The sequence below is a fragment of the Oratosquilla oratoria genome, chromosome 22 (genome assembly GCF_046742065.1).
Source record: "Oratosquilla oratoria isolate Oo_2021 chromosome 22, ASM4674206v1, whole genome shotgun sequence".
NCBI lineage: Eukaryota > Metazoa > Arthropoda > Malacostraca > Stomatopoda > Squillidae > Oratosquilla > Oratosquilla oratoria.
In genome coordinates, this window is record NC_134798.1 from 46,083,959 (window position 1) to 46,111,197 (window position 27,239).

Below are 27,239 nucleotides of genomic sequence, written 5' to 3' on the forward strand. Positions count from 1 at the left end.
AAAATCATTCCCACCCATTCCATCCCTGAATTCACTCCACACCCCTCCACCCTCCCTCATATCTTAGCACCTCCTAGATGACGGGTCATCCCTGCACCATGTCCACTGCCCTGGGTCAGAAGCAGTGTCGCAAGACACAGCACATCCACAGCAAGGCTGCTTCATTAAATCGGCGACCCCCCCTCTCCGTCCCCCCATTGCATAAAATGAGAGGACGGGGAGAAATCCCTTCGGGCTGCGTCAAATTTTGCTCACACGTACTACCTCACCCCCCATCCACCGCCCATTCCACAACATCATCCATATACAACCATTCTCCATTCACCCCTGTCTTCTGTCCTCTCCCGTCCTTCCTCAACAGACATTCCCCTCTTCCCCAAAGCCCCCTTCACCCCATCCATCCACCTCATCCTAGGACGTCCCCTCATGTTCACTCCCTCCACATCTGCCTTCCACACCTCTTTTACTAGTCTTTCTTCACTCATTCTTTCCATGTGTCCAAACCATCCTAATATTCTTTCATCAACCCTATCTCCCAGCTCCTTTTCCACCCCTGTTCTCCTCCTCATATATATATACATACACACACACACACACATATACCAAGGGCTTTTTCCCCCTTACAAGGGAGGTAGCCAAAGTCAATAAATCCACTCCCACCCATTCCATCTCCACATACTCCACTCCCATTCACCACACCTCCCTTCCTCTTTTCTTGGCTCCTCCTGGATGTCGGGTCATTCCTGCATCTCAACTACTGTCCTCGGTCAGAAACAATGCAGCAAGATACGGCACATCCAAAGCAAAGCCTCTTCATTTAATTGGCAACCCCTCCTCTCCATCCCCACATCCAGAAACATCACATATACTCCCTCATCCCCCCCACCCCCCACCCACTCCCTTCCATGCATCACAGTATCATCCATAAACAATCATTCTCCACTCACCCCTATCTTGTCTTCTCCCTTCCTTTCTCAACAGACATTCCCCTCTTTCCCAATGCCTCTTTTACCCCATCCATCCATATCATCTTTGGTCTAATCCTATATATACATATAATTTAAGTAAGTAATTCTGCCACAAAATTGGTAGGATGAGGCACTTGATTCTACACACTAACTTTTAGATGAAATAAGTAAAGAAAATAAAAAAGTGGCTTATGATTAGATATACACAACAGCAATACATATATCTAAAATTCTCTACAAGGTGCAGATTAAAATTCTAATTGTGTACAACATCACTCTTCTACTTTTGAGATAAATTTTCTTGTAATGTGAAATACAGACTTACATGTATTCCCTTTCAAATGAATATTTTGTTTCAATATAAACTTTTTGATTACAATTTCAGTTTGATGAGCTGAGTACAACACATCTATTTTCAACATTCTGCAAAGTTAAGCATAATACAAAACTTGTCATGGAAATTTTCTACCAAGTTGCATGCACAAAACTCTAATTAGTGGCAACACATGAAAACGTCAAACCAAAATGTGAAATGTGACTGTCAACAAATTTCAGGAATATTTTACATTAGCTTTTCTCAAAATTAAACCTCTGCTGTCAGCTCCAGATGGCTGTAATAGTAAACATAAGCACTCATAAGCATGCATAATATAAATCTAGCACTAATATCGACACCAGAAGCAAAACCTACACTAGCATCAATTATACTAATAGAAATATTAGTTAAGCATACTATCGCAGCATAATTTGTAGTAACTCAAGTGAGTGTATAATGTCAATGGCACTCAAAATGTTTCAGTTATGGTAATTCAAATTGTATGTCAACAATCATTACAAAGAAGGAAGTCAAATATGGTAACAAAATAAATAAATGTATAAAAAAAAATAATTTATCTAAAAACATCAACTTAAATTGTCATTACCACAAAGCAAGGTGCCAACGGATGAAAGAGATACAGCCTCATCTCCTTTCACTCTCCCTGCAATCACCTTTTTCACTCTTTCCTACTCAAAGTATGTGAATATTTATATACAATTCAAGTCCTGCACTCCTCTCCAATTCTTAGCAATGACTGTTACCAACCCCCAACATTTCAAGTGCACAGGGGTGGTGGCTCTGTTTGTAGCTATACACCTCATTAAGTGTGCTCCTCTATCTATACCAAGGGATTCTTCTCCCCTATAAGGGAGGTAGTCAAGTACATACATACATACATATACCAAGGCTTTTTCCCCCTTAAAGGGAGGTAGCCAAAAAGGAAAAGGCATAAAATCATTCCCACCCATTCCATCCCTGAAAACATTCCACACCCCTCCCATCTTAGCACCTCCTAGATGAAAGGAGATGTGGGTTTTTGTAAGTGCATATGGGCCTGGCAGTGAGAGGAGTGTAGAAGAAAGGGAGGCTTTTTGGATAGATTTAAATGAGTGCATAGAGGGTTTAGGGAGAAGTGTAAATGTAATAGTACTGGGAGACCTTAATGCTAGGGTAGGAAAGGATCCAATTGAAGGAGTGGTTGGTAGTCAAGTAAAAGGCATGAATCCACTACCATCCACTGTACCCGTTGATACAGTTTTGCTTTAGAAAGCCAATCCATGACTATATGTTTGACTGTCTTTGACATGTCTTCAACCATGGGTACATTGTACATGAAAGGGAATGGAATGGTTGTGATCTTCAAAACCTTTTTCCCCTTTTATGAAGGGCAGTGGACAGGATGCAGGGATGACCCGTCATCCAGGAGGTGCTAAGATAGGAGGGAGGGAGGAGGGTGGAGGGGAGTGGAATATATGGGAAATGAAATGGGTGGGAGTGATTTCTTTGCCTTTTTTTTTTTTTGCTACCCCCGTGTAAGGGGGAAAAAGCCTTTGGTGTATGTATGTATGTATGAAGGGGTGGCCTTGCACTCCCCATCATATGCAAAACCATTTCAATTATCCCTCTCACTTCAACACTTTGAGGAGTTCCCCAGTCCTGTTACACAGTACGGGTCAAAGGCAACGCAGGAAGGCACAGGTCTTCCATAATAGGACCCAAGAGGTGGTTATGGTTTACAGGGTAAGATTACCTCCACTGCTTCATTATATGCTGACCCACTTTCCTCATCCACTCAAAAATGTTGCGAAGCCGTCGAGTGATGTGGGAAAGTTTTCACATGGTTAGGTAAAAATTGCATGAGAGAGGGTTGAATGAGATGGAAATGAAAGGCATGAGAATCTCTCTCTCTCATATAAAATGACCTTGCTTTGTGGGAAATGTCCTATGGGTTGGAGAAAAGTATTAACAGTTCTCTATAAAGAGACAAAATATTCACACCCTCGATCACATGAATATATGATAAATAATATATATATATATATATATATATATATATATATATATATATATATATATATATATATATATATATATATATATATATATATATATATATATATATATATACATATATATATATATTCTTTTTTTTTTCTTTTCTTTTCTTTTTCACAATATCAATCCTTCCCCTGCCACTGTTGACTTGTTTTGGTTGATACCCAGCAATTTTACTTGGACAAACAAAACCTAATACATAGAAAGAGTTACTCCTATCACTACAAACCCTTTCCTAGCTACTGGCAACTTACGCATCCATTCTGGCTGCTGCTGCTGCCAGCGAAAGGGTGAAGTCACAATTGTGCACCATACCGAAGCTAAAGTAAAAACAAATGTTTGACAGAATCTATTGACCTGAGTCATGACTCCAAGATGCAATGTGGGTGGCAACTTGGAAAGAGCCAGGAGGGGCTGGTAAGTGTGGTGTAGTACTGTTGACAACTGCACCAATCCATGACAACCTCGATCATTCAGCAGGTTTTCCAGCTGCTCGGTCATGATAGTGTGTGGGTTTATGGCCCATACACCATTACCAGTTATACCTGTACAGGACAACATGAAAATTAAGAGACATCATTTAACTACCTATCTATATATCACAGGCTTCTTCCCCCTCATAAGGGAGGTAGCCAAGTCAAAACACGCACTCACTCAGCACCATTTTACCTTTTCCCCTATGCCTGACTCACCCCTCTTCCTCTCTTAACTTCCATCCATTTCTTTTTTTTTTCAAAGATTTTTCACTTTTTCTCCATTTTACATCTGCTCTCCACTTTGCCTCCTTTATCTTAAGTTTTGCTTCTCTTCTTTTTTCCTTGTACCACTCATACACCTACAAGTCCTACTTTGCAACCAATCCCTAAATGCTTGCTTCTTCTCTTCTACTACCATCTTTACTTAACCCCTCTCACTACCCTTCCTTCTATTCCCTCCCACCTTCTTCATTCCACACACCATCTTTGCACACCTAGTTACTTACTCCTTGAAACACCCTAATTCTCTTCCACTTCCACATCTACCCTATCCTTCACCACTTCCAATGCTCAATCAATCCACTGACCCTGGTCTCTCTTGCAGAAGAGCTGAGGCCTTCATGTTTCTTTAAGATATTTTGTCAAATGGATGTCAGGGAGAACCATGCTCACCCTGACTCCATCCACATTGAAAATGGAAAATCATTCATACATACATACATACAATATACCAATTGTTTTTTTCCCCTTTACAAGGGAGGTAGCCAAAAACAGTCATAAAATCCACTCCCACCCATTCCATCCCCACATACTCTCCACTCCTACTCACCCCCCTCCCTCCCTCTTATCTTGGGTCCTCCTGGATGACAGGTCATCCCTGCATCTTGCCCATTGCCCTGGGTCAAAAGCAATGTAGCAAGACACATAACATCTCAAATCACTTTTCAATAAAAAATAACCCAAGAACTGAACAACAACATCAATCCAGCCAACAGTGACGGAACATCAATCCACTGTCCTGGTTCACTCTTGCTGGATATGGTCAACTATAACAAATAAAAATGTACAAAACACTAAAAACACAAAAAACACTCTTACCAAAACAAATGCAAAATGCTTTCTTCTCAGCATTAAACTGAACTGTTGCATACGAGTCCATACTCTGTCCGTATGCTAAAGTGACGCTCTTGTAGCTGAACGACTTGACTTTTATTATGTCCGATAAACTCCGCCCTGAAGTCTCCATTCCAGCTGTTCAAAGGAATTTAAATTAAATTTAGAATATTTCAATATATACATAAATATATAGACCTTAGTAACCACTATACAGGGAACTGAGTCACAGCATACTTTTTGCTTTAACTCTACATGGGAACTTTGTGGTGGTATTCTTGTCTCCTACCACAGGGTGTCAGAGAAAAATTAACAATATATAGAAACAAGTAAATAAAAAAGAAAGCAAAGGGGAAAACAAAGAAAAAATTAAGGGAAGAAGAAAGAAAAGTACTATAGTCTTAACTAATATACATACATATACCAAGGCTTTTTCCCCCTTAAAGGGAGGTAGCCAAAAAGAAAAAGGCATAAAATCATTCCCACCCATTCCATCCCTGAATACACTCCCCCCCCTCCACCCTCCCTCTTATCTTAGCACCTCCTGGATGACAGATCATCCCTACACCTTGTCCACTGCCCTGGGTCAGAAGCAGTGTCGCAAGATACAGCAAGGCCGCTTCATTAAATCGGCGACCCCCCCTCTCCATCCCCCCATGCAAAGTAAAGGTTTAACTAATATACTGCACCAAAATGACAAACTACAAGTCATGATATACACAATCATCCTGGTGCCTTGAGACAACCACGGGAATGACTAACAGGAACAGGAAAGGGCAGATCAACTCATTGCACATCTGTCAAGTTGTTTATGGGGTGATTACCAAGATACCCGTCTTCAGTTAAGCTAATCAACGATATCATCATGCCAGTCTCCTCTTACATAACTGAAAAGCTGGATTAACACCTCTATTTTTGTTCCTACTAATACCATATGATATTATTCAGCTGGGAGGTAGAATTTGGACAGTGTCTCCATCAATGGAGCATCCACTTTATCTTGAATCTACTCCTAAGCTGAATGAAATACCATGGCATTACCCATACAAAAATTCATAAAACATGTCACCACAAGAAAAGGGTTATATACAATTATCTCCTTGGGTCTTTCTGACATCATCAATAAACTGAACATACACAACTTGTATACCAAAGGCCCTTTCCACCATAAACAACCTGTTATTGAAAGTACCCATTACTCACCAGATGGTCTCATGTATTCCGCCAATGGTAAAATCAATTGATATAGTTTCGCTATGGACAGCCAATCCATAACTATGTGTTTGACTGTCTTTGACATGCCTTCAACCGTGGGCACATCGTACGTGAAATAGACGGGTCTTCGACTACCCTGTTCTCGCACATGACTGCTCTGTATTGGACTATTGGTGAAAACATATTCCATCACCCAAGACCTTAGCTTATTTTGCTGCAAAATAAGAAAAGAAAAATTATTTTTCTCAAATAAAGACTAAGTATTCAACTACAAAATCAAATAACTGACTGAAGTATCATTTAACAATATCTCTTAGTAAGTTCTGTTTTCAAGCTCCAACACTACACTTCATGTTCTCCTTTTGTCGTTTGAACGACCATGCTTACCTGGGCTTGAACGCGTATAGTGGCTGAGAGGAAGTTCCTCCTGAGAGCTGTAACACACTCGGGTGTTAGGCCCTCTACGCTGGGCAAATCGATAAGTTTAAGAGATACACCAATACCCCCTTCCTCAACCTGCACACCTCCGCAATGTACACCTACTTCATACAACTGAAAAGGGTAGGGGAGAAGGAGTCGTCACTCTAAATTCTAGACATTGCCACATCTTAAAAACAATAACTCATAACTGAATTAGAAATCCTGACAAATGACACAAGATCTAGCATCTTGTAATAAAATATATTCTATAATAATGAGAAAATGTAAAACTGCACGACGATGTAAGATGAAAACTAGATATATTGAAGTGACATACCTCATGTGCTAGGTGTGCCAAAGGCATGAACTGATCACACAGTGCAACAGCCTGAGCGACTTCTGGTAAAAAGTACGCTGGAACTTTGACTCGTTTACTTGCTGGTTCTGCCCGATGCTGTAGCTTTCTTTTGCCCCCTAATGCTCTCTCGCCTGGCTCCATTACTGAAAGAACAACCATACAGTGTCCTTGTTACAAAAATCATTATTGTTATAAGGAGAAACAAGCCATTTGGTATAAAGGTTAATTTTTTCTCTAATAATTATAAAATTCTTCCATGTGAGTACTGTATTTATCCTTAAAGCATTTCTCATAGAACTGTTAGTATCCTTAGCCTAAATATTATTTTCCAATTTACTGTGCCTCCCAAGCACATTTTAGCTTGTTTAGCATCATGACCACAACCTAATACACAGGGATGTGTCATGTCTCCCTGGCTGCTCAATGTGTACATGGATAGGGTGGCACAGGAGGTAAATGCAAGAGTAACAGGCAGGGGATTGGGTGGGATACAGGGATGACCTGTCCTCCCTGAGGAACTAAGATGAGAGGGAGAAAAAGATGGTGGATAGGAGTGAAATGGGTAGGGGTGGGTATATACCTTTTGGCTTTGGCTTTCTCCCTGATAAGGGGTAAAAAGCCCTCGGTATATAGATAGAATCCGTGTATGAAGTGAATACAAACACAAAATGCACAAACGACTGAGATACATACATACGTACATGTACCAAGGCTTTTTCCCCCTTACAAGGGAGGTAGCCAAAAAGGAAAAGGCTACTGAGATACATTTGGAAATAATTACCATCCACTTTGGTTGAGGGACCATGTGTGGCAATGAAGGTATCCAATTGTAAGAGCTGATACGCTCTAAGGTAGGACTTGGGTATCGAAGTCTCTACGCTATCGTCGTCTGGGTTGTCTTCGATACTTGCTTGCTTCACACTCACTAAGTAGAGATTCTGTTCAACTTCACAACTGCTGCCATCCTTCTCCTTGAACTCAACAATCTGCGAAGATGTTGAAAAAGAGGCTCTATTACACATACATAAGTTCAGAATGTTTTAAGTATTCACAAATAATGGAGGATTTAAGTGCACCAAGATCTATCCCTATATACATACCAAAAGGCCTTTTCCACCTCATAAGGGGGTAACCAAATCAAATCATGCACCATTTGACTCGGCCAACTCCTCTTTAAGGACAGAATATCTTTTTGGTACATATATGTATAACTAACTCCCTTTATTGGGAGGATAAGGTCTTCTGATGTTAATATACATAAAATTATGATTAAAAATAAAGACACACAATAACACACCATGATATGTGACGGGTGACGATGGAACGTAACAAAAACTCTGTGTTTGCCGAGCGAGTTGATGGGGTGCGATGTATAATACATTAAAGGCAGACGTTCGTGGGCTGTTGCAGATAGATGTTGAAGTGTCTTCTCCATCCTGCGCATCATCAGCCAGAATCTGACAAAAACAAAAAACATTGGGATACATCTACCTAAGGTCCTTTCATCGTTAAACTCTGTATAGGTGTGGAGTTTACACCAAGAGGTGCGCAGCTGCTGCTGAAGCCGTCACTTTTGTCCTATACGCTTGGGCTGTTAGACAGGTAATAGTCACTACTAGGAATCAGATTAGCCCTATACAATATGGAGCTAATCAGGGTAGTGTAAACTGTACACTCAACTTTTTTCTCATTAAGATTATCTTTACACACCCTTTGATGATCAAGTACAAAAAAAAAAGAATAAATAAAATTTTAAAAATTCTCCTCCTTTTATATTTTGTTTTGTTGTCTGATTCCATAGTAGCAAGTCTTTCCCTTGAAATAACACAACTTCATATCCATACTATGGCTATGAATGAGATATTCTATCCTTTTGTCTTTCATCTACATAAACATAATAGCAAATACAGACTAGGAGGATACTATTTTGTCCTTTTCAGCAAAGCAGTGTATATATAGTTTGCTGTAGATGAAAAAATATTAATAATAATTTTCAGGTCTTTTTTCAAATGGTGCTACACCCGAATGACTAACATTCTAATGAAGAGCATTATGAAAGTCAAGAACTCAATTAAGAAAAAGAATGAGAAGATTTAACTTAAATGATTATGCCTGAGCAATCAGAGTGGGACAAGTGACGATGAGCATCAGTCATAAAAAGGAAACCTACCGGAGCTCACTGATCCACTCGTCGAGTTTACTTTTGTCCGTGTTGAGAGCCTTCTGTAGGTCCTCCATTATTGGACAATCTTCATACTGGGGAATGTGTGCCTGTAGTGTTCCTCGATGTGTATCTACAGTGATGAGGAGCTGTTCTGACCTTAGATTAGGCTGCAGGATTGGTACTTGGAGGACGGCTGGGGAGCCACTCAGCTGACCTGAAAATTTTGGTCAGGAATTACAGAAAAATTCTATAAACATATCTATGACTTTTGTCAGAAATAACTACTTTTGCACACACTCACACAAATATAAATTACAATTTTATTCATCAGTTACAAGAAGACTATGTCTGGATGATAATGAATTACCATTTACTTTAATACTGATGTCATGGTTATTAAATATGTATTAGAGAAGGTGGTAAGGGAGGGTAACCAATGGTACTAGGTAGAGGTTAGATGAGTGAAAATAAGAGAGAAAGAGAGGAGAGACAGGAGGGAGAGAAGAGAAAGGTGAGAGGAACGGGGGGAAGGAAGAGAGGAGAGAGAGAGAGAGAGAGAGAGAGAGAGAGAGAGAGAGAGAGAGAGAGAGAGAGAGAAGTGAGAAAAGAGAGAGAGAGAGAGAGAAAAGGAGAGAGAGAGAGAGAGAGAGAGAGAGAAGTAAGAAAAGAGAGAAAAGGAGAGAGAAAAGGAGAGAGAAAAGGAGAGAGAGAGAGAGAGAGAGAAAAGAGAGAAAAGGGAGAGAGAGAGAGAAAAGGGAGAGAAAGAGAGAGAAAAGGGAGAGAAAGAGAGAGAAAAGGGAGAGAAAGAGAGAGAAAAGGGAGAGAAAGAGAGAGAAAAGGGAGAGAAAGAGAGAGAAAAGGGAGAGAAAGAGAGAGAAAAGGGAGAGAAAGAGAGAGAAAATGGAGAGAAAGGGAGAGAGAGAAAGAGAGAGACAGAAGGGAGGGAGAGAGAGAGAAGGGAGGGAGACAGAGAGAAGGGAGGGAGACAGAGAGAAGGGAGGGAGACAGAGAGAAGGGAGGGAGACAGAAAGAAGAGAGGGAGACAGAAAGAAGGGAGGGAGGGAGAGAGACAGAAAGAAGAGAGAGAGAGAGAGAGAGAGAGAGAGAGAGAGAGAGAGAGAGAGAGAGAGAGAGAGAGAGAGAGAGAGAGAGAGAGAGAATTATGATATCAAAGCAATTCAATACACATTAAATCACTAGAACTTTTGGAAAATACCTACATTTTTCTGCATCTGGTCCCAATTTCCCATCAAACTCCTGTTTAAGTTCTGACAGTCTAGCTTTGGTTCGGAGGTATATTGTATGTACAAGTAATCTTTCTATGGACAAGTGATCACTTCGAATGGCTCTTTCGGCAATCTCAGACTCCTGTGAATAAGCAATTGTGAAATAAGTAACAACAAAAATGCAAAATGTTGTGTGCACATAACATTTAAGTGATAGATCCCTAATCACTGCATAAGTATGGAGGAGGTCATTCTTTATATTAACTTAACACAAAAATCTCCTCTACAAATCTTATGCAAACTAGTGCCAGACAACACTATTCAGCGTAACGGATGTCCTCATCACATTTATTTACATATATTAGGCCAAGAGACAGGGTCCATGAACACAACCCCCCTATTTACATGTAAAACCCACCTTGATATAAAAATTTTCACATTGCAACCAGTCAGCTGGGAACACAACTCTGTTGTATAGTGAGGTATTTCTGTATATTCATACCTTTGACTTTGGCTACCTCCCTTGTAAGGGGGAAAAAGCCATTGGTATATGTATATATGTATTATAATGCTTACCTTGGAGCCCAGTGTAGGTGTATGGATCACCATAAGGGGCTTGGAGGAGTCGCAGGGATCTACTTGAACAGTCAGTCGATATCCAAGGCGACTGCTTGGATCTTTCTGAGTAAGCTCCCGCCAATAAGTAAGAGTGAGAGCTTTCCCACGCAAGTACTCCTCTATACGGATATGGTCTCCCAAACGGTCCACTGACAACTGAAACAAAAGGGTGCATTCAAACAGAAATAATACTACAACTGTCAAGATGTACTGTAGATTTAATCTAAAAATGTGTAGAAACAATTTTCCTGACAGTGTCATTTAAGAACGGAATAAACCTCTCACTGAAGCAATGGGGACGAGAGTCTGTTCAAAATGTAAAGATTCAGTTCTGTAGATGTTGTAACATCTTCCAATCAGCAATTCTCTTTACTTGTTTATTTACCTGCTCGTTTATTTTGTATCTTTCAGCATGATTTGTTATTGTACTTGTAAACTGAATACATCAGATTCTCTTAAAAACTTGCTAAATTCATCAAGGATTACCTTGACAGATTAAAAAAAAAATCTTCATACTACTAACCTTCATTGTCTGTGAATGAAGAACTTCAAGTTGCAGGGCCTGACAAAATGCATGGAGAACTGTGTAGACCTCATGCAACGGAGTTGGGTGGTCATGTATTCGGGACTGTATCAAGTGGTGAATGTAGCCAACCTTTAAAGGAAATAAATAATTAATCTCAGGTATTCTTTGCACATTCACTATAGAGGAGCTAAGATAAGAGGGGGTAAAGGATGGTAGATGGGAGTGGAGTGGGTTGGAATGAAATGGGAGGGAGTGGATATTTGCCATCTGACTTGGCTACCTCACTGGTAAGGGAGGTAAAACTCTCAGTATATAGATAGACAGACAAGTTTTAGTGAATAGGGAGTCCATTGTTTTCTGTAAACATTCAAGCACTACTTATGTTGGACACCTGTACTTTAGTGTTGAGATTTGTAACAACCTATAATTAATCTAAAGATTGTTGATACACACAATTATATTTAATAATATTCTAGATACATAAAAAAACATTTACTCAAGTAACAAGCAAGACATCTCACCTGCAGCGAATGTACGAGAGTTTTTCCATCTCCGGTTTCTTTGTCTTCTACCAGAATGTCAACCTCAAGCAGTCTCCATGGTTCTCCGCTCTGATCTCCCATCAAAGTAAGGCTCACCTCAAACTCATGTTCTACAATAAATCTTACTCTTCCGTTTTCGATCTGAAATGTTTAATTATGTATATACAAAATTAGATACAACTCCCCAGTCAAAAAAAAATTCTTTCATATTCCCAGATGTTACTTTTTGCGTCATTAACATAAATACATGTAGAACAGTCCTGTCCACTGCGGTTCTAGAGCTTTCATCTACTAGAACAAGAGGCTGTGTAACCTTGTTGAGGTGCAGTGGCTTAACCTACTTGGTGTCTACTCGGATCTGATGAAAGCAGATCTGTAACCTTCAGGGAGCAATAGACGCCTTGGTGGAACTAGTTAGCAGTCTCGAGGACCACAACAGGCCTAGCAAGCCAGTGGTTTTGATACTCTTGCTCAAGAAACACAAGTGATGCCTCGGAGCAGACGGAACTTACGGCAACGAACTCGAAATGATAATGGACAGTCTCGTAGGAATATAAGATTAGGTACAATCAATGCATCTACATTGAATGGTAAATTGGATGAAGTTGTGGAACTAATGTTGGAGAGAAATATAGACATCATGGGGATATGTGAAACCAGGTTAGTTGGAGAGGGTATGAAGAAGATAAACAATGATTTTCATCTAATTTATAAAGGAATGATCTATGAAAGAAATTATGAAGTAGCATTTATCCTTGCACCAAACTTTGCAGAAAGAGTTGGTAAGATAGAATATGTTAATGAGAGAATATTGGGTATGACACTTCAATTAAGTACAAGTAAAGTCTCATTAATACAAGTATATGCACCACAACAAGGAAGACCCCAAGAAGAAAAAGAATTCTTTTATCAGAAATTACAGGATACCTTGGACAAAACTGAGGATGTAGACAAGATCGTACTGGGGGACCTGAATGCCCATGTTGGAAATAAGAGAAACAATATAGAAAGTGTGATGGGTGCATTTGGAATAGGTGAGGTGAATGGTGAAGGTGAAAATCTGATAGACTTCTGCATTAGAAACAGCTTGGCTATTATGAATACATTTTTTAAGCACAGAGACACCCATAAATGAAGCTGGTACAGGTGGAATTCTGAAAGAGGAGATTATGTAGAGAAGTCAATGATAGATCTGATCTTAACTAACAACAAAAATATCTTTAGAGATGTGAAAAGTATTCCTTCTGTATCACTAGAATCTGACCACCGCTTGGTTTTAGCAAAAATGAAAATAAAAAAGTTAAAGCCATTGAAAAAGCTTGTAAGAGAAAGAATAAAAATAGAAAGACTGAAAGAACAAGAAATTGATAAACAATACAGAGAGAAGGTTTATGAAGCTAGACCTGAAGGACATCAAGAAACAGAAGATATAGAGAAAGTGAGGGAATATGAAAGAAAAAACTATCCAAATTGCAAGAGGTGATAGGAACAAAGCGAGTCAGTGGAGGAAAGAAAAAGAAAACAGTTTGGTGGACAGAAGAAGTCAGAGAAGCTGTTAATAACAAAAATGTTGCTTTCAGAAAGTGGATGAAGAGAAGAAATCCTGAAAACAGAAGAGAATACGAAGCAGCAAGAAATGAAGCTGAGAGAGTAAAAACAAGAACTAAGAGAGAGACATGGGAGAGGTTAGGAAAAGAACTGCAAGAGGACATACAGGGCACAAAGAAAATTGTATACAGCATAGCTAAAAGTTACAAAAGGAAAGAAGTAAGTGGGGTGAATACAATTAAAAATATGGAAGGGAAACTAATCACAGAGGAAGGCAAAGTGGACGAGAGATGGAAGGAATACTTCTCAGAGCTTCTAAATCCAGCAGAAGTGGAGAGACCAACAGATGAATAAGTTATTCAGAGAACAGAACAAATAGTATAATAACAACAAATTAAATTAAAGATGCTATTAAAGCTATGAAAAATGGAAAAAGCCCTGGAAGTGATAGTATACCAGTCGAACTACTGAAGGGAAATGAAGATATAGTTAAGTGGCTAACCAGAGTTTTTAACGTTGCCTGGAATGAAGGTAGAGTGCCAGCTGATTGGGGGAAGGCAATTATTTGTAAAATTTTTAAGAAAGGTGATCGCACCAAATGTAGGAACTATACAGGAGTATCACTGCTGTCACAAGTGGGGAAGATATATGAAAGAGTACTAGAGAAGAGATTAAGAATAATAGTTGAGGACAAGCTGGAAGGACAATATGGATTTAGACCCCAGAGAGGAACAACGGATGCAATATTCACACTGAAGATGATAATAGAAAAGAACTGGGAGTGGGACCAACATGTATACATCGCTTTTGTAGATCTAGAAAAAGCATTTGACAGGTTACCAAGGAATGAAATATGGGATACTTTAGAAGACCCAACATATATGATAGAACCCTCATTAATTAGAGCTATAAAGAGTCTTTACAGAAATAATGTCAGTGCAGTAAGGACCCAGCTAAGAGAGGATAACTGGTTTGACGTAACTGAGGGTGTAAGACAGGGTGGTGTGATATCTCCTTTACTGTTTGTGCTGTTCATGGACAGGAGCATGAAGAGGTTGAGACTTGGGGGAGAGGTAACTACATTGGCATATGCAGATGATATTGCAATAATCTCAAAGTCTCGTACAAAATTGCAGGATACCCTGAATGCATGGAATGAAGAAATGAAAAAGTCAAGAATGATAATACATACATACATATACCAAGGCTTTTTCCCCCTTACAAGGGGGGTAGCCAAAAAGAAAAAGGCACAAAATCAATCCCACCCATTCCACCCCTGAATACACTCCACACCCCTCCACCATCCCTCTTATCTTAGCACCTCCTGAATGACGGGTCATCCCTGCACCTTGTCCACTGCCCTGATAATAAATGCAAATAAAACTAAAGTAATGATGGTGGCGAGAGAGAAAGATGATATCGAGATAGAAATAGACGGAATACAATTGAAACAAGTGGAAGACTTTCAGTACTTGGGAGTTCAAATAAATGAGAGGTGTTATATGGAGAAAGAAATAACAAGCAGAATCGAAAAATATACAAATAATCTAAAATTAATGTATCCACTACTAAAAGACAGACTCATACTATCAAAAGTTAAAGTCATCATATATAAAACGATACTAAGACCAGTATTAACATATGGCTCAGAGACCTGGACACTAACAATGAGATTAAAGAGCAAGATACAGGCAGCAGAGATGAGAATGTTGCAATTAATAAAGGGAGTAACAAGAAGAGATCGCTTAAGAAATGAGGATATCAGAGATGAACTGGACATCGAATCAATATTAGAATTTGTAGAAAGAAGTAAACTGAGATGGTATGGACACATCATGAGGATGAGTCAAGAAAGGTACCCTGCTAAATATTATCGATGGAATCCAAGAGGGAAGAGGCCGGTAGGAAGACCCAGAAAGAGATGAAGAGATGGAGTGAGGGAAGCAATTGAACCGAGAGGATCAACAATAGAGAGTGTGGAAGAAGAGGAACTTTACGAGGATCGTACCTGGTGGAGACGTTTCGTGAGGCAACACAACTGAGAGGGCACTGGCCCTACCTGGTGTATGGTGAGAAAGGTGAGACATGTAATACAGTCCTGTGTGGCAGGATAGTGGAGATTACCATCAGCTTAAAGCTGGATGTAATTTCTGAGCATTTCCTTGGTGAATACCCAACAAAACAAGAGGATAACAATACACTGTTGTCTGTGTTGTGCCTATGCTAAGGGTGTTTCTATGTCACTGAGGCATTGGAGGAGGGAGAGGGAGAGGGTAGGAGGATCTTGTGTAAGATAAGTCACAAATAAACAGTGAAAACTGCATAAAGTTCTTGGGTCTGGTCTGCTGAATGAATACAAATTCTCCAACTCCAGGTTGGTGACCTTCAGAGATGGGAAACAGGGAGCTGATCCTTTCTGACAATGTCTTGCAGGGCCGCCCCATCTAGGTACCCACTGATAGTCCCACACCTTACTGGTGTAGTGTCCTTGATCACCTCAGGTGTCCCCCAATTTTTTTTTCACCCTCCAACAAGATGTTAAAGTACTATATGTTGTTGTTGTTGTTGTCATTCCCTAGACTGTCTGTCTGAGCAGTCCTGTCTCCCCAAGGAATGCCACAGCCAAAACTGGGTTTCCCCACAAATCCTTTATAGAGTGTATGTTGTGTTGTTTGCGTGCATGATTGTGTATAATGCAGTCTTCCATTATGTGTTGTATGGTATGGGGTGAAGTGTTACATCCTGGGCAGCTGTTCACAATGCGGTCATCCAGCCTCTTCTGGTAGCTTAGAAGTGCTGGATGGTGGCCGCACCACAGTCTGGCCAGGTGGACTCTGTCCTTTTGTGGGAGAGAGGATTCAGAAGGGTGGATATCAGGGGGTTTGGCATGCAGCAGTGTGTTGTATTTCAGTGTGTTAATGGAGCGGTGAGTGATATGATTATGAATATGTTTCCGGAGCCTGGTATTTGGTGGTTGTGGAGGAAGAGAAGAGAGTATCTGTGTGTGATACAGGTCTTTGGGTGTTGTTTTAATGTTTCTTGGTGTTTGTGGGTGTTCTGCTATGTAGTGTAGTGGGTGTGATGTGTTTGTGGTGGCTGCGGCAAGTGTTTGTGTGCCTCTCATGTCGAGGTGGTCCTTGACTTTGAGGACTTTTGTTTCATGGTATAAATGGTCTGTAGGTATTGTATTTGTGCAGCCTGTAATTGTTTTCAGGGCTTTGTTTTGTATGATTTGAAGGGCGTTGTGGTGTGTCTCACTGAGATTAGGAGCCCATGCAGGACTCGCATAATTCATCACTGAGCGTATGCATTGTTTGTATATTGTTGTATTAGTTTCTTTGTTTTGTCCAAATGTTGTTCCAGCAATTGACTTAAGTGCATTAAGTCTAGGTGTGCATTTGTTTTTTATGTTTGTGATGTGTTGTTTGAAAGACATGGATGTATCGTATGTTACACCAAGAATTTTCGGTGTGTTTGTGTGTGGTATTAGAGTGTTGTTGATGTAGAGATGAGGTATGTATTTGTGTTCTTTTGTCCAGTTGTTGTTGTTGTTGTCGTTCCCTAGACTGTCTGTCCGAGCAGTCCCGTCTCCCCAAGGAAGGCCACAGCCGAGACTGGGTTTTCCCACAAATCCTTTATAGAGTGTATGTTGTGTTGTTTGCGTGCATGATTGTGTATAATGCAGTCTTCCATTATGTGTTGTATGGTATGGGGTGAAGTGTTACATCCTGGGCAGCTGTTCACAACACGGTCGTCCAGCCTCCTCTGGTAGCTTAGAAGTGCTGGGTGGTGACCGCATCGCAGTCTGGCCAAGTGGACTCTGTCCTTACGTGGGAGAGAGGATTCAGAAGGGTGGATATCAGGGGGTCTGGCATGCAGCAGTGTGTTGTCTTTCAGTGTGTTAATGGAGCGGTGAGTGATATGATTATGAATATGTTTCCGGAGGCTGGTATTTGGTGGTTGTGGAGGAAGAGAAGAGAGTATCTTTGTGTAATAAAGGTCTTTGGGTGTAGTTTTAATGTTTCTTGGTGTGTGTGGGTGTTCTGCTATGTAGTGTAACGGGTGTGATGTGTTTGTGGTGGCTGCAGCAAGTGTTTGTGTGCCTCTCATGTCGAGGTGTTCCTTGACTTTGAGGACTTTTGTTTCATGGTGTAAATGGTCTGTAGGTGATGTATTTGTGCAGCCTGTAATTGTTTTTAGGGCTTTGTTTTGTATGATTTGAAGGGTGTTGTGGTGTGTCTCACTGAGATTAGGAGCCCATGCAGGACTCGCATAATTCATCACTGAGCGTATACATTGTTTGTATATTGTTATATTAGTTTCTTTGTTTTGTCCAAATGTTGTTCCAGTGATTGACTTAAGTGCGTTAAGTCTAGGTGTGCATTTGTTTTTTATGTTTGTGAGGTGTTGTTTGAAAGACATGGATGTATCGTATGTTACACCAAGAATTTTCGGTGTGTTTGTGTGTGGTATTAGAGTGTTGTTGATGTAGAGATGAGGTATGTATTTGTGTTCTTTTGTCCAGTTGGTGAGAAGTGTTGCTGTAGATTTGGTTGGAGCTATTTTGAGTCTGTTTGTGATGAACCATGTGTTGAGTGTGTCAAGGTAAGGCTGGATTATTTCTGCAGCTTTGTCTGTGTTACGATGTGTGCATGTGATTGTTATGTCGTCTGCGTAAGAAGAGATTTGTATTTCTGAGGTGTCTGGCGTGGGTAAGTCATGCATGTATAGATTAAATAATGTGGGGGATAGAACTGAGCCCTGCGGTACTCCGTTCTTAATGTTTCTGGAGCTGCAACGTCTACGTCGTGGGACCACCCCCCCAACCCCAAGAGTTGGGGGCCAAACAGCAGCAACTACCCCTGGCCATCAGCTCTCTTTTGTCCAGTTGGTGAGAAGTGTTGCTGTAGATTTGGTTGGAGCTATTTTGAGTCTGTTTGTGATGAACCATGTGTTGAGTGTATCAAGGTATGGCTGGATTATTTCTGCAGCTTTGTCTGTGTTACGATGTGTGCATGTGATTGTTATGTCGTCTGTGTAGGAAGAGATTTGTATTTCTGAGGTGTCTGGTGTGGGTAAGTCATGCATGTATAGATTAAAGAGTGTGGGGGATAGAACAGAGCCCTGTGGTACTCCATTCTTAATGTTTCTGATGTGCGATGATTGGCCATTATATGACACGTAAGCATTCCTACCTGCCAGATAATTGGCCAGCCATCTTTTGGTGTTATTGTGCATGTCTGTGTTATATATTTCATTTGTTAGGTTGTGGCGGGGGATAGCATCAAAAGCTTTACTAATGTCTAATGTTATAAGAAGTGTTCTGTGGTGGGGCCTATCTGAATTGATGCCATCTAAAATTCTTTGTGTGAGGTTTATCAGAAGAGTGTTTGTGGAGTGTAGTGGCCTAAAACCGTGTTGTGAGTCAGCAAGGGGAATATGTGGTGTGACAAGTTTAAGTATTAGGCGTTTAATGACTTTAGAGGGGGTGCAGAGAAGTGTGATTGGGCAGTGTGATGTTGGGATTGTTGGGTCTTTGTTCGGTTTTGGAATGGTGATTATTTTACCATGCTTCCAGATATCGGGTATAGTGTTGTGTGAATAGCTGTAGTTTGCAATGTTTGTGAGTGCATGTATACCTTGTGGTCCAATGTGTTTTAGGTGGATGTTACTTATATTATCAGGGCCACAGGCAGATGAGTGCTTGAGATTATGTATTATGTGTTTTGTCTGACTGTCTATGAAGGGTGTATAGTCTGAGTCTGTGGGAAAGTCTTTCTTACGTCGAATAGTGCGTCGGTCGTCAGGGTGAGAAGTGAGATGGCTTGTCTGTGCAAAATGATTTATGAGTGTGTTTGCTTGTTGTCTGTTTGAGGGTAGATTGTCTGTTGTTGTGATTATTGCTGCGTGAGAGCGTGTTGTGTTACTGTTGGATAGTGTAATGCTGTTGAGTGTTTTGTACAATTTGCTGGTGTTTGTTTTGTGATCAAGTGTATTGATAAAGTTTTGCCAATTTTGTGTTTTTTGTTTGTGTATTTTATTGGCAATCACACTGTTGTGTTTGTATTTGGTCTGCTATGTTTTGAGGGATAGGTGTGGGGATATTGTGTTTAAGTGTGTTTCGTTGTCTGATGAGGCCTTGGATTTCTGGTGTGAAGTTGGGGTTGTGTGATTTTCTGTTGCCTCTAGGGATGTATCTCTTGTCTGCGTTTTGTATGATTGTATTAAAAGTGTGCACAGCATTGTTTATGTTTGTGATTGGTGTACTGTTAAGTGTTTCAAAATATTGCTCTGTCTCTTCAGTAAAAGCTTCCCAGCTAGCTCTCTTGTAATTGGTGTATGTGTGTCTGTGGCCAACTGGGGTGCATCTTGTTTTGGTGGTGATGATGTTTGGAAGGTGGTCAGAACCAAGGGTTCCGACCACTCTCCATGATGTTGTTGGGGTTAGGCAGGGGGAGCAGAAGGTGATATCAGGAGAGGAGGGAGTGTATAGGGCTTGGTGTGGGATATGTGTGTTGTTCATGATAGTCAATGAGTCAAACTGAGCCTGTATATCAAGCCCTCTGTCTGTGTCGGGGCTGTCGACATACCAGGCAAACGACTTAGCGTTGAAGTCACCACCCATGATCAGGTTGGGGATTGAGGCTAGTTGGCTAAATTGAGGCCTAAAGGCATTTGGAACTGTGGGGGATGATTGGGGGGGGGAATGTACATGTTAACTATTGTCAGTGTTGATTTGTTGCCTGTGCGGATTTGAATGGATTGGATTTCTGTAGTGTTATCTGTGGTAGGGAGGAGAATTTTGGTTGTGGCACTTGTGTCCACAAAACAGATGGAGTTATGTTATTTCCAATGCTTCGACAAAATTCCTCAGACCATTCTACCTTACCTTAAGTGTTCTCATTTGTGAAGGAAGCTCTGTGGTGACCAGGCGGTGCTGAACAATCTGTTCAAGTTTAGATAACGTCTGTTTCTTCTCATTAACTGTTATGGGTTCTGGTGGCAGGATGCGCTGCCGTATAGTCAGTGGTAAACGATCATATGACCCTGAAACATAAAGATTTAATTTATCTACATACAAAGAGGGAGGTAGCCAGCAACCCATCCATCACCTATTTTGTTTCCCTTTTATCTTGGGTTGCAAAGATGTTACAATACTAAAATTTTCCTAAAATATGCAAAATAAACTAAGATGCATCATAACCTCATTCATTCACAACTCATTTGTTCCTTTCATTCCTTCCATACTTCGGGCAGGAGAGAATCAAGGGCAAGAGTGAGACCAGAATGAAAAGGGAGAGGAATTTTTCTTCCTTAATTTCACACTATCTAACATTCCACAAAAAGAATGTATTTGTTGGAAGGATGGGGGGAAGGGGAAGGAGGAGGAGGAGGAGGAAAATCACATCATAAACAAATAATACCCATTCAATTGGCCCTACCATTCTAGCACCTCAAGGATGGGTCATCTCTGTTCCCTGCCACATTCTTTAGGTGAAAAGCGCCAAAAGGTCCAAGCTTTCCTAAAAATTTATATACCTTCTCTTGGTCCCAAAACTATCATAACTAAATGGGAACTTGTAAAACATTTCTTATCTATCTATTCTACAACTGCTGTTATCATCAAAATTTTATCTATTTGACTATTTTTCCCAAAATTTTACTATTTCTACAAAATTTCAGCTATTACCTACTCTGTGAGGCACTGGGTGAAACTTTATCCTACTGTAGGTCTTATGGTCAAATTACATTAATAATGCCTTCACTCCTATCACACATTGGCTCTAGTAGGACTCCGACTCTCAACCCTCTTGTTTCTTGCCTGCGGACACACCAGAATTTACGTAAATTCATGATTCTACCTACCTGAAGTCAGTGTTTCTACAGCTGCTGGTATATGGAAATGGGGCAGTCTTGCACTGACCAAATTCTCTCTTGTCATATGATACAGCTTGTCTGCAGTGTTCAAAAACAGACTGTTTTGCTTCTCCAAGAAGACCATAATTTGCTGCAAAATTCACATGAATCCTAAGTTGACATAAATGTGACAAGTACATAACTACACTGCTAATTCTAAAACAAAAAATATTTCAATTGAATTGTTTAGAATTCAGCAACATGAATTGTCTTTTTCAACATACACTTAGACCAATGAATTTGACAAATTTGAGTCTTAGAATCAGCCTAATCATTTCATATATATGATCTATTTCCTTGGTCAGACCTAAATGATCACAATGCAAGAGTTAGATGCAAAAGAATACATTAAACAACAAAATACTTGTTTACTAAAATATTAATCAGAACTATTTGCATTTATTAAAAATGATGTATAACCATAACATAATTGGAGCGGAGGATTTCTGGTTAATGTGTAAGAAGACAACTGGTTTCCTTCATAAACAACAGTGGCATAGTTCACTGACACTGTAGGCTACATAACAACAATGATAATCACAATGGAGACATGTACTTACACAACACCTATCTACTTTGGAGGCACTTGCAGCCCATTTCACCAAGGCCAGAAGTCGTACATACAATTGGCGAGTCCTCTGTGCAAACTGCACAATATCTATTTTGCGGTCCATGTCTCCCTTTCTTGGTAAACTGGTGAAGTTTCATTGGAAAAATATATTATCATCATATCTCAAGCAAGTATCATCCAAACACATAAAGTACCTAAATACTATAATACCAATTTAGCACCAATAATGAATAATTTAAAAAATTAACCAAGAATAAGATATTTCCTAAAAATGTCAATATCACTAGGAAACCATTATTTCTTACTCAAAAGAAATGACTGAAAACTTCTCTATTTCCATACACAAAGTAATGAAAGACATTTACATTTCTGCAAGATTCAAGAGATCAGAGTATGTCCTCTGATTGATGTATTGAATGAGCATCCCAAGAGAAATGGTGCCCATTTGCCCACCAATGCTCCCAATGCCCTCCATGGGGCCTGTCCCCCCACTTTCCAGGGGGAACGGGATAGGTGTCGGTGTTGGTGCCATTTCAACTATTAGTATGTCCCATCCATCTGCAAGTAGAAAAAAATACATACTTAGTTCCTCTGTTATAATGATAATCTTTGAAGATTTTCTTCTAGCTAACACTAGATGGTTTAATTTAGCAGAGGTTGGGACCCCATCCTGAAGGGGATGAGGTTATTTAATCAAACCTCTGGTTCTATTCCAGTATCACTCAAACACATTTTTTTTTATATTCTTAAAGATTATTTTTTCTATGGAATGGTTTTATTAGGTTAGGTTGGGTTAAGTTATATTTGATCTGAGGCTAATGGATAATGAAAGTTCCATGTTAAATATCCATGTTTGCATGATTCTGGATCCTTAACAAACCTCTCTGAAGATTCTATTCTTGGTTTCTTATAGCCTGTCACAACATGTACCGCCCACTTTGGTGGGAAATCTCACAATAAGGCCAAGGGAGAAATCTTTTCTGCTTCACTGACCTACATTCACCCTATCAATTCCTACAGATGTTTCCTCATTCACTATTCTAGTGGCAAGAGGTATTGTTTGCATGTTTCCATGTCTTTCTAGTTGGCAGGAGTAACATGATTAGCTCTTGCCATCTCACATGTAAACCTTTCGGTAAACATTTATTTTCCTGTGTACTTATATGAATTACTACAAAGCCAGAAATTTGTGAAACTGAGTGTTTGAGAATGCATAAGACTGCTATATTCTAAAAAAATAAAAAATAAAATAAATAAATAAATAAATAAATAAATAAATAAAATAAAAATCTATGATTCGGTGCCCTACCGGTGGTCTGACATTTTATCAAAACTGACCAAAACCAATGAAATCCACCAAAACCCCCGACTTAATGTTGTAATTTCTTGCTGAAATGTTTTGTGTATATGTATTTTGACCTCTTCTTTCTACTGGTCAAACTAGGTATAACTTATCTGATGATTTTTTGTGAAACAATGGCCAGTTTCATAATATTCCACCAGTATCGCTTGCAAAGCTCATGATCACAAAGTTTTCTATTAGGTTAGGTTTAGTTGATACATCCATTTCATAGTGTAACTGCTAAATTTTTAGGAGTACCTATGCGATATAGCAATAGAAAATTAAATAATAATTTTGTAAATTATAATATATCAATGTAATATACATTAACCTTGACAGAAATCACTAACATAAAAAGTTGCTAAAAGCTATACAAAAACAAACATAGCCGCTTCGACTGCTCCAGACACCATTTCTGTTTTGTTAGATGCAGAGGTTTAAGAAATTAGAGCATAATAAATTCATCTATCTTAACCTAACCTGCATTTAGTAATGCTGTACCTATAATTCTAGAGATCATCAGAATATATCAAAATATAGATGGTGTCTAAACGACTCGACACAACTTCGTTAGTTTGTGCATAGCTTTTACCAATATTTTCTGTTATTGATTTCAGACATGAAAAATATTCATTACATTGATGTAATATAATTTATAAAATCTGTATTTAATTTTCTATTGCTATATCATGTAGGTGTGCACTTCTAAAAAAAATACCATGTAACAAATTTCAACATCAAAGGTTTTTCAAGATTGTGAGCTTTCTGGTCTCATAGTTATCAAAAATGTTCAATATCTCATGAACCAAGGCAGTTAGGAAAAAAAAAAAAAAAGTATCACATTTCAAGAAAACAGTAAAATCTACAATAAGAAAATAGGTTATTTCATAATTTAAACATATTTTATGGGTATAAATAGCCAGCTTCTCTCAGATTTCGTCAGTGTCAATGAAGCGTCAGACACCCCTACCAATGTTGCCCACTTATTGTATCATATGCTTCATTTATTGCAGTAAACATTAAGGCTATATTCTAATTCTGAGAATTATCCACTGAAAATAATCCATATGGCAGAAATAGAGGTATTATTTTAGTTGTGCACACATACGTGATATAGCCTTAGAAAATTAAATATAAATTTTGTAAATAATAATGCATGAATGTAATATACAATTTTCTTGGCAGAAACAAAAAAAACCTTGCTACAAGTAAATTTACTAACAAACAAAGCCATTAGGATACAGTCCGGACACCATGCCAGTCCAGTCACTATCAGACGATAGCTTTCACGTTGTGGACTGTGTTCTCCAACTCCAGTGATGTTAATAAATGCTGTTACAAAGAAAACAGAGCTTCCTTGGACTTTATGAGAGAACACGGGGTTAGGCTGTCCTCTGTTAATTGCCTGAGGTATAATAATAATCAGGCTGTCAACATCCGTAATAACGACAATGACCAAGATGATCTTTAGAATTTGAGGTACTGAATTTCTAAATATAGGTTAGGTTACGTAGGTTGGTTAGTTAGGTTAGGTTAGGTACGGTTAGAATAGACTGATTTAATTTATCATCCTTTCACTTCTTCGACCTCGGCATCTATCAAAACAAACATTGCGTATCATTTAGCCTCCGCGACTTCATTTGTCAGTAAATAGGTTCTAGCAACTTTTTTGTTGATTTTTACCTAGAAAATTGCATATTACATTGATTTATTATAATAAACAAAATTAATCATTAATTTTCTATTGCTATACCGCAAAGGTGAGCACAACTAAAATTTTACCGAAATAGATCCCTTTGGGTAAAATACAAAATTATGTAAAAATTTCCATGCAATACATTTAAATACATTTCAGATCTACTATGCTTAACCTTCTCCGCTTCTATTTATAACCAGACTTTCATTTTTTATACACCTCATAAATTGAAAATATTTGTGGCAAGATTATGAAAACTAAATATAAAGCTACTAATAATATTAATTGGATTTTAGCATTATTTTACTGTTTCGCTTTTGTGACTGGACATGTTACCATGTAATATGTATCATCATCACATGTCAAGAAATTGGTTGAAAAACAGAAAACTGACCTAATAATGGAAAAACAAATTGTAACTTCGGTTTCTAATCAAGGTCTGGATATACAAAGATGAGTATCAAATTATATTGGTATGTTTATTTTCCCTACATGCATCCGTACGATGTTATGGAGAAAACACGGATGTTTCATCCGTCATTTTGCTTACAACTCTACCTTCGTGAATACCGTCTACTATTGGAGGCAGAGGTAAACCACCTCTCATACGTATTCAGTTGTGAGATTATCGGCCTATCCCAGCTGTATCATACCATTCCCGGAGTTTCAATTATTTATTTATTCTTTCCATGTCTGCTGGACTTCAGGAAAGTTTCACGGTACTAAACAAGACCATTACCTTTGGAACGATCCCTCTAAATTTGTGGATCATAATGCCTCCTTGAAAAGCATATCTTCCCTCTGTTACCCCTTTCTTATTTTTCAATCTAAACTATCTTACCAAAAGTCTTATATGCCTTACATTTAAACACAACACAGTTTCACAGCTTTCCTTAGCTTGGGTTTGTTGACACTTGACTTGCGGCTTGCGGTACTTTTTCAGAATATTCTTATTAGTTTGTAATATGAAGTCAAGCGTGCATATCCTTCTCAAAAAGTAATTTCTATTGTATTATATAAGCGTATATTTAAGAATAAGAAAAACATTGTTATACTATAAATCATAATATGTGCAAGTAATTCATCGCTATACTAAGGATTTAATACACGACCCTATTTTTACTCAACACTGCTGCCATCTAGGGAGGCAATACTGAAACATTTACAATTGGTTATGGTTACACTTGATTTATATAACAATATAGCAAAGAATACATTGAACATTAAACATGAAATATATAAACAGTACATCTATAAAGAAATATTGTTTTCTAATGCTACCTCACCCAAAAAATCCAGAGTTATATCACAACTAACTCTTCAGTAGTACAAAGTGGAAGGAGGATGCTATCTTAAATAGCAACCTCTTACAAAGGAAAGGGAACTTGGGAAAGAATAAATGTCACTGCCTCAACCCTATGTGACCTGAGGATGACATGAGGTCGGGTTAGGGGGAGTGGGAGGAAACTTGTTGACAATTTGTTTGGTGATGAATAGTCCTGATATCATATCTGGGATACATTGCCCCTTGGAAATATTCATCGTGGGCAAATATTCAATTAATGTGGATTCCACCATTTTCCTTCTAAACCCACAGTCTGATTTATAAATAAGGTCGGATTTTTCACAGTCGATCAAGTATGCCCAAGAAAGTTCAGCCGTGTTTCAACACGTAAATAAATTTAATCACCGGATGGACTGTGAAAAATCCGACCTTATTTATAAATCAGGCTGTGGGTTCAGAAGAAAAATGGTGGAATCCACATTAATTGAATATTTGCCCACGATGAAATTTCCAAGGGCCAATGGACCCCAGATATAATATCAGGACTATTCATCACCAAACAAATTGTCAACAAGTTTCCTCCTCCTCCTCCCCCTGACCCGACCTCATGTCATCCTCAGGTCACATAGGGTTGGGGTAGTGACATCTATTCTTTTCCAAGTTCCCTTTCCTTTGTAAGAGGTTGCTATTCAATATAGCATCCTCCCTCCACTTTGTGCTACTGAATCAACTCAGCGCTCGTAGAGGTCGGACGTCTCTTCAACCAGCTCTCTCAACAAGCTCCAAGAATCTTCGCCGGCCGGTGGTGGCTGGGAGATATATCTCCTAGCTGCTGCCGGTCTGGCATGGCCGACCTCTACGTTGACGTCGGCAGGCGGGT

At 39.2% G+C, this 27,239-nt stretch overlaps 1 protein-coding gene across 3 annotated transcripts in view; it reads right to left on the minus strand.

Annotated features, from left to right (window-relative positions):
- The window catches only part of MED14 (mediator complex subunit 14), a 35,536-nt gene extending 9,447 nt beyond the window's left edge, over nt 1-26,089 (minus strand). For 2 of the 3 annotated variants that reach the window (XM_076205860.1, XM_076205859.1), the window contains exons 1-18: nt 25,937-26,089; nt 22,402-22,594; nt 22,026-22,158; nt 21,415-21,556; nt 20,438-20,595; nt 15,557-15,607; nt 11,980-12,141; nt 11,456-11,587; nt 10,891-11,088; nt 10,309-10,456; nt 9,095-9,302; nt 8,222-8,381; nt 7,706-7,910; nt 6,904-7,067; nt 6,534-6,698; nt 6,135-6,360; nt 4,917-5,069; nt 3,700-3,887 (exon numbers count right to left, since the gene is read on the minus strand). In XM_076205860.1, the coding sequence (XP_076061975.1) occupies nt 3,700-3,887; nt 4,917-5,069; nt 6,135-6,360; nt 6,534-6,698; nt 6,904-7,067; nt 7,706-7,910; nt 8,222-8,381; nt 9,095-9,302; nt 10,309-10,456; nt 10,891-11,088; nt 11,456-11,587; nt 11,980-12,141; nt 15,557-15,607; nt 20,438-20,595; nt 21,415-21,556; nt 22,026-22,158; nt 22,402-22,568 (2,760 nt within the window). In that variant the 5' untranslated portion in view covers nt 22,569-22,594; nt 25,937-26,089. The remainder of the gene's footprint in view (nt 1-3,699; nt 3,888-4,916; nt 5,070-6,134; nt 6,361-6,533; nt 6,699-6,903; nt 7,068-7,705; nt 7,911-8,221; nt 8,382-9,094; nt 9,303-10,308; nt 10,457-10,890; nt 11,089-11,455; nt 11,588-11,979; nt 12,142-15,556; nt 15,608-20,437; nt 20,596-21,414; nt 21,557-22,025; nt 22,159-22,401; nt 22,595-25,936) is intronic. The other variant, XM_076205861.1, reaches the window with a different exon arrangement.
- Between the last annotated feature and the right edge of the window lie 1,150 nt (nt 26,090-27,239).